The sequence below is a fragment of the Vulpes vulpes genome, chromosome 13, assembly GCF_048418805.1.
Source record: "Vulpes vulpes isolate BD-2025 chromosome 13, VulVul3, whole genome shotgun sequence".
NCBI classification, from domain to species: domain Eukaryota; kingdom Metazoa; phylum Chordata; class Mammalia; order Carnivora; family Canidae; genus Vulpes; species Vulpes vulpes.
The window spans coordinates 1,690,628-1,703,288 of record NC_132792.1 but is presented as its reverse complement, the minus strand read 5'-3'; the positions used below and the strand labels follow the sequence as shown (position 1 = coordinate 1,703,288).

The window sequence follows — 12,661 nt, the reverse complement described above, 5'->3', positions numbered from 1 at the left end:
TTACTATGAGAGAGACCTCAATCACATGTGTTTGCAATGCTCATTTCTTTACTTCCTCCCAGGAATTAGAAATACGGTCATCACTCCTGATCAGTTTGTTAAAATGTCCACTGGTTATTTTTATGTGTCTTTCAGATGCTCTTCACCTTAAGAAAACCAACAGTTCTTACTGTCCTCTGCTCCCATCTGCACAGGAGGAACCTACCGTCATTCGGTTACCACAAACAAGGTATGGAAATCCAAATCCTGCTCTCCAACAGTAATTCATCCCTTCCTTTGGTTCAGCACTCACCGAGAAGTCAGCCCCAAAGTCCTCTGAGACAAAGCACACCTATGTGTCTTTGCTCCCTATTGCTGCTATAACAAACCACCACACACTTACAGACTTAATAGAACATAAATGTATACTTCTAAGTTCCGTAAGATCACAAGTATGAAAGGGGTCTCACCGAGCTAAAATCAAGGTAAGGTGTTGGCAGGGATGTGCTGCTTTCTGGAAGCTCTAGGCTGGCTTCTTCCCCTGCTAGAGGTCCCTCTGTGTATCGTCAAAGCCAGCAGCACTGCATCCAACCCTTCCTCCACAGTCTTCTCCCTCTGACCACAGCCAGAAAAGGTCTGTGGCTCCCAGTCTCCCCCATCTCAAGGTCATCTTAATCTTGCTCACATCTTCAAAGTCCCTTCTGCCATGGAAGGTCACAGATGCACAGGTTCTGCATTGGGATGTGGATCTCCTCAGGGGACATTATTCTGCCTTCCACAGCCACCATCTCTAAGGATTTAGTGACAGAGAATTCTTTCTCATGTTTTTGCTGTCTCATATTCTTTCTAACACTGCTTTTGACCCTATTTTTTTCCTTAAGGTTTTTCTTTCAAGTTTCTTCCTGGATGATATTCTCCCTCCATTAAAGACACAGTTTAAAATCTCTGTAGTCTTTTCTTGCACTAAAAGTATTTGCACAGTAATCAGTGTTTGAGATTTTAAGTGCACATTCACTTGATCCTCTATCAGAGAGAAAAAGTGTACATTTGAGATACACATAAGGCATCAGTGATGATACCTAACAATAAACACTGGGGACCATGGGACTGTTGCACACAAACTCCTCCACACAACCGTCTGTGGCTGAACTCAGGGAAAACTGCCTGCCGAATGCCTTCCCATATAGCCACCAGCCATTCTTAGCACAGTACAGCTCTGTTCACAGAGCTCCTAACTTCCACAAACTCATGACAAGCACGGAAACCTCGTAGTATGCTCTGTAGTCAGAAAAGGGCACTGAGCCTGTTAGTAAACCTGAAGATATTTTGAACAGGACAACAATATTGTCCAACAACTCAACTGCTACTTAGTCTTCAGTGGCATTATATGGTACTTGCTCAGATTTGGTGTCTGGGTATGAAATGGATTGGTCTAGGCCCTGTGATTTAAGGAAAATAGTAAGAAGGTAGGAATGAAGGTCTGACAGAAGTATCAGGCCAGGTGCGGTTTGCGATAGGTGTAATCTCTGATTATGGATTCAACTTCTTTTATGGTTATTAGTCTACTACTTTCTACTTCTGCAACCAACGTTCCTAATTTACATTTCTGTCAGAACACTCCACTTCATCTAGGACTTCGTGTAGTTACTCAAATGGGGATCTGTCAAGTACATACTGTGTGCCTGCTAGGCCCTGAAGATGCTGGGGACAATACCAGGAGAGCTTATGGTCTAGGGGAGGAAAGCAGAGAATAAAAGAGTAAACAAACCAAGAGACAAGACAATCTCAATAGGAGAAATCATCACCAAAATGGGGTGATGGGCAACAGGAAAGGTGGAGGAGGAGAGGGAGCACTCCTAGGCCAGGAGCCCAAGAGAGGGAAGGCAGTCACTGGAAACAAGGTAAGAATGGGCAACAAGAAGCCAGGTCCTGTAGGTCTCCCAGGCTGCCGAAGGAATCTGGCCTTCCTCTGAGAGAAATGGGGAGCTGCTGGAGGTTCTGAGCAAATTACTGATGACAAGACCGGCATGTCAGAGAAACAGTCCAGGAAGCAGAAAGTCAAAGGGAGCAAGCTGGAGGACAGAGGTCACAGGGTGGGGCAGGGAGAGGAGGGAGTCACGGGCTTCTGAATGTTCACCCTAAAGGAGACAGGAGGCCACAGGAAGGCTCTGAGTTGAGGAGTAATATGCTCTGGCTCTCATTTCAAAGGATCACCTGGTTGCTGGGCTGTGAACAGACTGAAAGGTCCCGGGGGGACAGTGGGAGGTCAGGAGACCATGTGACTCAAAGAAGGTGTAGCAGCAGAGGTCAGATGAAGTAAGTGGATTCTAGATGTATCTGGGAAACCATGTGGACAGAACTAGATAATGTACTGAATGTAGGCACAAGCATAGGAGGAGCAACAGATGATTCTAGTGCCTGACACAGACACTTCTTTTGGCATCAGAAGCATACAGACAGAAGGACAGATGCAGCTGGGTGGCACCCAGGGCCCGAGGTCAGAGGGAGACCCATCAGAATGGGGGACATATATGGAAAAGGCAGAGCTGGATTAAACCCTGGTCATGGCTTTAAGAGACCATAAAGATAGAGGACAGGTACCAGGGGGCTGTGTGCAGGCCGCTGCTCGGTGCTGGCCACCTGCCTCCTGCATCCCTACAGCACTTCTTGCTGGGCTCATTGTTCTGCTCCATCATGTCTCCTAATTATTTTCTCAAAGAGAGCCTGTGGTATTATGTTCTACATCTTTATTTCTCTCAGAAACCTTCCTCCCATGTCTCCATGACTGGTAGTTTGTCTGGAAGACTTCTGACGTACAACTCAATTCCCTGAGCCCTGAGGAGATACTCTTCTAGTACTACCCTGCACCCAGCATTGCTGATGACAAGTCTGATGTAAATGTCATTCTTTTTCCCAAGTAGAGGATTCCTCTGGTAGAATTTGGAATTTTCTGTACACCCTTATTATTCTGAAGTGCCACTACAAGGTTCCTAGATGACCAACCTTACTCAGTATAGTCCGGCAGGGGTTAACCTTGGTTCTTCTGGGCTGACCCCATACTGAGCTCCAGGGTTGCCTGGGGCAGGCCAAAGCTACGCCCAAGGTAAGTGATGTCTGCATTCATAGGCTGCTGCTTATTTCGGGGCAGGATGCGCCAGCCTGCCAGCACTTTTAGAAATCATGACTTGCCCCTAATTTTGGTGGTGCCTGGGCAGTTATACAGGTCGAGGCTGATGATGTAGACAGAACGTGCTTATTTAGGGGCAGGATGCGCCAGCCTGCCAGTACTTTTAGAAATTATGACTTGCCCCTAATTTTGGTGGTGCCTGGGCAGTTACACAGGTCGAGGCTGATGATGTAGACAGAACGTGCTTATTACATGCCCATCTCACAGATCCCCCCACAAGAAAGTTCTGGGCCTCCCCCTACACAGGTGTGGCCATGACCTATGAGTGTCTGAGGCCGTAAGGCCTCCACCTGGGACTCGCAGGTCCCTTCAAAGAGGAGTACTGTTGCTGCTTTGTACACTTTGCCTACAAATGGTGGAATCCTATGAATCCTTTTAATAATCAAACAATTAAGATATAAGCACATGTATGTAAAAAGAGTAAAATTAACTGCAGCATGAACAAAAAAGCCTTCTGTAATGAATTACAAGAAGAATCCAGTATTTTCCTGTGGAAAATAAATCTTTCAACTCCTCCAAATGTGTTGATTCTTCTGAGTCAAGCAGTCTCTCTGATAATTACTTTCTACAGAGCACAACTGTCTACCAGAAATAAAAAGGCAAGCTGCAGGTTACTTTAAAATTTAAAAAAAAAAAAAAAAGTAAAAAACAGAGGAATTCAACTTTAATAATATATTTTATTTAACCCACTGTGTCATGAATATTATCTTTACAACAGGTAATCCTAACAGGTTACTAATGAGATATTTTACATTCTTTTTCACACTAAATCTTCGAAACCTTGTATTTTTACACTGACAAAACATCAGTTGAGCCCAGTTACATCCTAGTGTTCAACTGCTCCACGCACTACTGTATCAGGCAGGGTCTGAATCTAGTTATACAGTTACTGTGGATTAACAGTAAGCTATCTCTTTTCCGAAACTGGGTGGCCTGGCTTCCTCTTTGCTACCATTATTAAATGGTCTGTTTGTTTCTGCCAAGTGCCTAACCTTCCACTCTTAACTCACTCCCACCCCATTTCCTGCTGTAGGCCATGGGTCTCAAACATTGTCATGGTCCTTCCACTACTCCTGCCTAAACAATGTATGCTAGTCCCTGTATCTGTAATGTTCCTCTGTTTGGTGTTTCTTGGGGAGAAAGAGTGCATGGACATTTGCTTTGGGACTATTTTGTTCAGTTGTGCAAAAAATTGTAATTAATTTATAATTAAAATACTGCATTTTCAAATGTTATAGCATTAAACGAAAGTGGGTTATGAATAAGACCCACCTTCCATCACAGGAAAAGCTGTGGTGAACCAATGCCAATTGAGAGTGCTTTGCCTCAAGCTGAAAATTATCAACAGATGGGAGCTATTAAATTTTAAACATTTATCAATTACTATGAAATAAAACCACCTGGTTCTCAGTCGCATGGATTTGCTTGTATTGATCTTCATAGAAGTTCGGCAAATAGGTTCTCATAACTTAGGTGTATGAATCCGGTTTAAATTGTTCTTCACGATATAAATGTTTTCATGTCTGGCAAATTTGTAACATTGGCTAAAGGTTTGACATATGCCCAGTGATCACTGGTTTTCTCCTGGATATTGATCCTCTTGTGTGCAATAAATTTGATACCAAAACATTTTTGTTGTGGAGCCTTTCCAAGGTGCGTTTTTGGATATAATCAATCATGAATATTTGCTAAACGTCTTGTCAAATTCACATCTCTGAAAAGCTTCCCTCCCATACAAATACTCTGAAGTTTATTAAGGCTGCTGCAATGCTTTAAGAAACTGCCTCGTTTACTGTAACTGAAATTCACAAAAACTAGAACATATACTAAGAGCCTTCGCATAAACTTTACATTTGCAAGGTTTCTCTCCAGTATGAATCCTCCAATTAATATTAAGGTAGAACACTGGCTGTTGGCCTTTCTACCGAGTGACTGTGTTTATAAGGTTAAATACAAAATAAAACTATAGGAAAACTAGAAAAAGCCATTAAGCTTTATAAAAAGAGACTACTATATTTCCATTAAAGCACATGAATAGATGTTAATACATATTAAAACTCTGAATGAATTATGTGCCTTTGAATAGTTAATCCATCTGAACAGTAAGTATTGCAGTATTATGGAGATAATGGGAAATTATGCAGAATTCAAATGTAACACTGTGTTCTTCAATCTAAATTCTGCCAATCTCTTCAATTTGCTTAAAAATAACTAAGGCATATAAGTTAAACATAGATTAATTAGATTCATTATTATAAGAAGAAGAGGGAAAAAAGACCTCTGTTCATCCTGGCACTGGACACCATCCTCCCTTGAGATGGAGTTGGTAGAGGGGAAGGAAGGAGCAGTGGTTCTGTAACACTTGGGCCAAAGTAAACACTTGCTGAAAATTTATGTCCTGCACTCAGTTTCCTAAAACCACAGTGTGACCCTTGCACCCTCCCCGCTCAGCAACTGTGGCCCATGAGGAGCCTTTCCCCATTCTCGGCCACTTCGCTCTCTGACCGCCCACTGACTACCACCTACACCCAACACTGCTCACGCAGGCTTCCTCGCCACCAGGAGGGCCTTGGGAAGCACACACTGCTCTGCACTGCAACTAGGGCCATGGGTGTCTCCCCGCCAATAGACAGTAAGCAGAAGCAGGGACCCCTCATATCCCCAGAACCATGACAAGCATCTGATACACAGAACCAATCAATTTTTGAAGAATCTATCCAATTTGGAGTCATGCAGATACCTTCAAGATTCACTTTCTAGAAAATAATTTCTTTCCTAAGTATTAGAGGTTATTTTAATTGCTTTGTTCCCTTGTATCCTAAAGAGTTTAAAAAAGAGAGAGAGAGAAATGTCAATAACATTATATGAATGACATATGATTCACTTATTATTTTCCTAAGAGATTTTACAATGAAAATTCTGGTCAGTCACATATTAACTGAATAAATATTATAAAGGAAAAGTTAACACTACTGTAATGTGGTAATAAAAGTTTTTATCTATTTTTGGTATGTCATTAACCTACGTTCCTTTTTGACCTAAATACACATGAAGGAATGTCTGCTAGGAAAATGTACTTACCCTGACATCAGTAGCGTCTCCGTGCCTGATAATACTGGCCCAAGTAGCTGGCTCACTGCTGTTTTCAAAATAATGAAAGACCTTCAACACTCGCTCCATTGCCCCCGGGGAGCGTTCCACCCCGGCACCCAGGTGAGTCTTGGTACTTGAATTCGGTGTGTGATTCAAGTTTGGGTCGAGGTAAGCAGCTGCCATTATTTTGCTAGATGCTATGTATCTGTCATACTCTAGAAGAGAAAAAAAAATCGTCAGTGTACCATATCTGACATCTATGAAATGTGGTTAAAATCTATGAAAATGTGACATACTGATCCTTGTATTAACACATTGTTCTATATTCTTCCTCGATGGTTATGTCATGTGCAGAAGGTGAACATCAGAACTGAGACCTGACTTACCAAGATAATCACTGTATTCCCCACCCAGAGCAGTATCTAATTCATCATCACTAATAAATATGTTAAATTTTTTTAACAAATCACAAGGCCAGGAGGCCTATTTCAGCTCTGTCAAAAATTCACCATGTTATCTATAAACAATGTCATCTAATCCTCCCCCCTTTTAAAATCACAGCCTTTAAAATCTCTGGAAAAACCTTACAGGAAAGTCAAATATGTTAATTTTGCTCCTTCTTTTGAAAACTTTTACAGGAGACACAAGTTCTTTCTTCATACATGAAACTCAATGTGGTCATGACACATACTAGGCACTGGTGATGAAAACCATGTAGTTTAGACCAAGTCCTCCCACTTAGCCAGTCCCTCAGCAGGAGACTGGAAACAAAACTAAACCAGAAAGCATAAACAAACGAATGTCTGTCGGTGTAATATGAGGACTTCCATTTGAATGTGGGGGGATAGCTTGGTCAAGACTAACACTCCCATTGAGAAAACTCAGAAGTCAGATTAAAAACCAGCCTAATGTTTGGAGTCCGGGATGTTGTGAGGCAACCAGAACAGCAGGGGACACAGATGGAGACATGAAGAGACACTGAACAGCTGCCTTTTCCCAAAGGGCATTTGCCAATTCTGGGCCTTCCAGAGCATGAAGATCCAAGAAAAAGCCACCAATGAGAGAGAAACCAGCTGAGCCTTTGGCAATGAGAGACCAAGTTATGAGCACGGGGACCTCAGGACTCCGGTGAGCAGGGACGGGGTGGAGAACCCAGCCACACACTCTGCTAGTTGTTCCCTAAGACAGTCACCAATCTTGAAACCAAGCCCAGAGGGAGCCTCTAGAAGCTAGGTGAGGCTGAAGACAGGCAGAGTCCACCTGGGCCCAGTAAACAAGACAAGAACAGCATGACCGACAAACTCAATCTAACAGAAAGCACTACACTCAAGTTCAAGTCCCCTCAGCAAAGGAAATACCACTAACTATGCACATGAGGCATCAGTGAAATTGACCATGTGCCAAATGAAAGAGTGAGATTCAGTAAACACCAAAGGACAAAAATTATTTAGGATATATTCTGTGTCTAACACTAAAGCTGGACAACAACAAAATAACTAGAAAATCCCCAATTATTTGGAAACTAAGCAACATATTTCAAGTAATCCATTAGCCAAAAAGAAACTCAAAGTATTCTGAATTCGATGATACAATTAAAAGAAAGATCAACACTACATGCAAGCAGAGACATGATTAGATTAAAATCTTTTTTTTTTTTCAAGGCTTTATTTTTAAATAAAGTCTACACCCAACCTGGGGCTCGACCTCACAATCCCAAGATTGAGAGCTCCACACGTTCCACCTACTGAGCCAGCCTGGCATCCCTAAAAGCTATATATTAGAAATGAAGTGCATATATTAGAAATGAAGATTGGAAATTAATTATCTAAATATCCGTATCTCACTATACAATTTAGAAGCTGAATAAAATCAAGTACTTTTTTTTAATAAGAATAATGCAACTGATAGACCTCTAGCAAGACTAATCAAGGAAAAAAGACAAAAACGAACAATATTAAAAACCAAGCAGAACTGATAAGAGAATGTTAGTAATATAATAGGAGGTAATGACAGAATATCAGATGGTAATAAGAGAATATCATGAACAACTTTATGCCAATAAACATGAAAGTTAAGATGCATACACAATTCTTTTTTTTTTTAGATTTTATTTATTTATTTATTTCATAGAGCATGTGTGCACACGCACAAATAGGGGGAGCAGTAGAGGGAGAGGGAGAAGCAGGCTCCCCGCTGACCAGGGAGCCCCGCGTGGAGCTCCATCCCAGGACCCTGGGATCATGACCTGAGCCGAAGGCAGGCACTTAACCAACTGAGCCACCCAGGTACCCTAAGATGTATACACAATTCTTTGCAAACTACAACTTAAGCCATTATAAACTATTGCTGTACAAAACCAAAACCAGAAATAAAAAGCCTAAATAGACCTACTCTGTTAAAAATGGTCAATCTATAATTAAAATTCTTCCCACAAAGAAATACCTGAATTTTTCCAATAATTTAAGGAAGAATATTAATCTTACAGAAATTCTTCTACTGAACAAATAGAGTATATTCCCCATCTTATCCTATGAGACCAGCAAAACAATGATACAAAGTCAGACAAGGAAAATACAAGAAAACATACAAATTAATCTTTCTTATAAACACAGGTGCAAAAATCTTAACAAGACATCAGCAAACTTAATCACACAATATTTAAAATAATTTAAAATATTTAAATTATGACCAAGAGGGCTCCAATAGAGGCATGTGAAGCTGGTTTAACATTCAAAAAGCAATCTATGTTTACTGTAGCCTTCTTCATACTGCCAAAGCTTGGAAGCCACCAAGACACCCTTCAGGAAGTGAATGGATAAACAAAATGTGGGCCATCCAGACAACGGAATATTATTTAGTGCTAAAAAGTAATGAGCTACCAAACAATGCTTGGAGGAACTTGGAGGAAACTTAAATGCGTATTCCTAAGTGAGAGAAGTTGATCATACTATGTGATTCCAACTATATAACATTCTGGAAATGACAAAACCATAGAGACAGTAAAAATTTCAGTGGATGCAGAGTTTGGGGAACAGGGATGAAAAGGTGGAGCACAAACGATTTTTAGGGCAGTGAAAAGATTATGTCACTATACATCTGTCCAAAACCACAAAATGTACCAAGAGTGAACCCTAAGGTAAACTATGGACTTCAGGTGATACTGATGTGTCAGCACAGGTTCATCAGTTATAAACACACATACCCCTCTGCTGGGGATGCTGATAATGTAGAAGACTGTGCATGCATCAGAATAGGGGGCAGAGGGCAGCATGGGTGGCTCAGCGGTTTAGTGCCGCCTTCAGCCCGGGGCCTGATCCTGGACACCTGAGATTGAGTCCCATTATCGGGCTCCCTGCATGGAGCCTGCTTCTCCCTCTGCCTGAGTCTCTGCCTCTCTCTCTCTCTCTCTCCCTCTCTCTCTCTCTTGCTGTGTGTCTCTCATGAATAAATAAATAAAATCTTTAAAATTACAAAAAAAAAAGAATAGGGGGCAGATGGGAAATCTCTGTACCTTCCCCTCAATTTTGTTGTGAACCTAAAACTGCTCTAGAAAAAAAAAAACTGTCTTAATTTTTTTAAAAAAGCAATTGATATAACTGACCACATTTCAGAAAGGAGAAGAACCATAGCTGTCTTAATATTTGCAGAAAAAGAATCTGGTAGTTTACCAACTACTCACGATAAAAACTCTTAGCAAAGACAAAACAGAAAGAAACTCCTTGAACTGATGATGAGTATTTACATTAACCTAACTTAAATACTGGTGGGAAGAGCCCCTGCCATGCCTCCAAGAACAGAAGCGAGTCCATGAGTGTCCACAAGTACTGCTTCTAATTGATATTGTTCTGGAAGTCCTATCAACTAGGTTCCCTGAGCAAAAAAGAGAAATAAAACACAGTTGGGAAGGAAGAAATAAAAATATCATTATTCCCAGGCTGCATGATTATGTATGAAGAAAATCTGTAAGACTATATAGGAAAACTGCTAGAATTAATACATGAATTCAGCAACATTACTAGATGATCAAATATAATCAATGATACTTCTGATTGTTTCGGCAATCTCATTTGCTCCCCAAGCTGGGCAATAAGGATGAGTTAATACAGTGCCAACTGTGTCCTGAGAAGCAACCCAGTGTCTCTGGAGTGCTCAGAGGAACTGACATCCCAGCAGTGAAAATCACTACCTGTATTACTGAGTGTGCCGGGGGGGAGAAGCCAAACCAAAAACACTATGCAAATACACGTCCGTGGCCCAAAATTAATGGCAAAATCCTTTGTAAGTCTTCAAGAAGTAGGCCAAGACATTTTTTATAAGATAAAGCATTGCTACAACATTACCAGAGTGAAGCAGCTCTCCATGACAGAATGTGGTTTTCTTTCCCAGTTTCGTGCTTTCATCTGCTTGTCAAAATCCTATTTGTATTATAAATTCTCAAATTGGCAATATTTCCACCACTAAGCCTTCCCTGACTCTTGTAGACAGTTCTGGATCAGATTCTGTTGAGAACCACCCACCTCCCCTTCTGATAGCATTCACATTTGTTTTTGTTGGTCTGGAAGATTCTGAGATCTTGGCATCTCTGTCATCTCTTTAGTAGTCACAAAACCACAAAAAAGTCGCAAAACTTTGGTTCAGTCAGTTTGAGGGATGGTCTCAACAATGGAATGAGAAATCGCAAACGATGCTTTTCGGTACACGTTGTGTTTCTAACAACTGAGAGAATTCCCTGTGTTGTCTGTGGGGTTCTCTATTTGCTTTTAACCCATGGCTAACGCCGTACAACCAGGGCTGCCACTCTCTATGGCTATAAATGAAACAAGCCCTCCACCATCCTCACCGCAGAGAGGTGGGCTTTGCAGGGCTCTGTAACTGTAGTCCTCTATAATCTGTGGCCAGTTCTACTTTTTACAATTTGCCAAGACTAATCAGCCATCGGCAGCTGCTACCTGTGTGCACCACCAAGTATCTTTCGCAAATACCTGTCAAAGAGGAGGAAATGAAAAGATTTTAAAAACTGAAGCTGGCTTGACATGGCACAGATCCATAGCTCTGAAACTATCTGTGGTGACAATTCTGTTTTAATTTCCAATCTGTCCTAGACCAACAGCTGTGTAAAATACAATGAAAAAGAACTTCTAAGAAAATGAAATCTAAATATGAAAGACAAAAGCACAAAACTTCTATCATCAAGATTAATTAACAGAAAACTACTGCCAAACTATCAAAGTTTCTAGCCAGATGTGCACCCCAGGTGTACACTTATTCTGTCCTAGACTATCAACAGTTCCAGCACCAAGGCCAGCCTGCCGCAGGGCCACTCAGGCAGCAGGGGGCTCTGACACTCAGCACACTGCCCCGGCTCACACAGCCCTGCACCGGGGCGCAGGCTGCCTGCAGCCCTGCAACAGGGATGCTGACCTCGCTATCAGAGCCTTGGCTCTCTCTTTAACATGGAAGGCAGACACTTTTTCTTCTCTTGAAAGAAGTAGGCCAATCCCAAGTCAGGGTGTGAGGAACAAGGTGCTGACGAAAACTGGAGTTCATACTGAGCCTCCCCACCCAGTCTGATATAAATGTTCCATAAAACTGCACGAAAGAGAGAGGAAACAAACACCTTCCAAAGTTCCCTAGATGATATTCACTATACACACTAAGATCCCACCAAGACAGCAAACTGATCATCCTTGAAATATGCCGGCCCTTTAATAAAACTTGAGATGCTTGCCAAAATATTAGAGAAGCAGCAAAGAATGCAAACTGATACAGCTAAGTTTTTTTTAAAAATTAAAACATAAACAAGTTTGGAGAATTTTTAAGAAGTTGGTGATGATTCTATTGATAGTAAATCCTTAAACAAACTAGACTGGTGTAAAAACTTTCTTCTCGGGGCAGCTGGGGTTGAGCATCTGCCCTTGGCTCAGGTCGTGATCTGGGGTCCTGGGATCGAATCCCACATCAGGCTCCCCTCAGGGAGCCTGCTTCTCCCTCTGCCTGTGTCTCTACCCCGCCCCTCCCCCCGCTCTGTCTCATGAATAAATAAATAAAGTCCTAAAAAAAAAGACCTTTCTTCTCCCAAATGTTGTTCTTTCACACAAGACTTGAGTTTCTCTTCTCATAAAAAGTCTAACCTGAATTTACTAAATTTCCTATATTGATTTACTTAACAAAGAGCTAATATTACTTAAATATTTAATGTTACAATATCACTGTGTAACAGCCTGTATTTTCCAAAAGTAGCTCTAATAGTACCTGCTGCTCCCATTGCTCTTCTTCCAGTGTGACTCCGACTCTCCAACAGGTGGAGGCTATGTCCCTTCCCCTTGAAGCTCGGGGGAGGGGAGGGGAGGCTTTTGACTAGCCTAAGAAACAACCCACACTAGGTATTAAAAGGCAAACTAG

The 12,661-nt window shown here is 41.6% G+C and overlaps 1 protein-coding gene across 32 annotated transcripts in view; it reads right to left on the bottom strand.

Moving 5' to 3' along the window:
• The window catches only part of PTK2 (protein tyrosine kinase 2), a 262,273-nt gene that overhangs the window by 167,081 nt on the left and 82,531 nt on the right, over window positions 1–12,661 (bottom strand). For all 32 annotated transcript variants that reach the window (XR_011996488.1, XR_011996489.1, XM_072733844.1 and 29 more), the window contains one exon: window positions 6,248–6,474. Coding sequence is in view for 30 of the 32 variants with exons in the window: in XM_072733824.1 (XP_072589925.1) it covers window positions 6,248–6,474 (227 nt within the window). In the remaining 2 variants the exon portion in view is untranslated. The remainder of the gene's footprint in view (window positions 1–6,247; window positions 6,475–12,661) is intronic.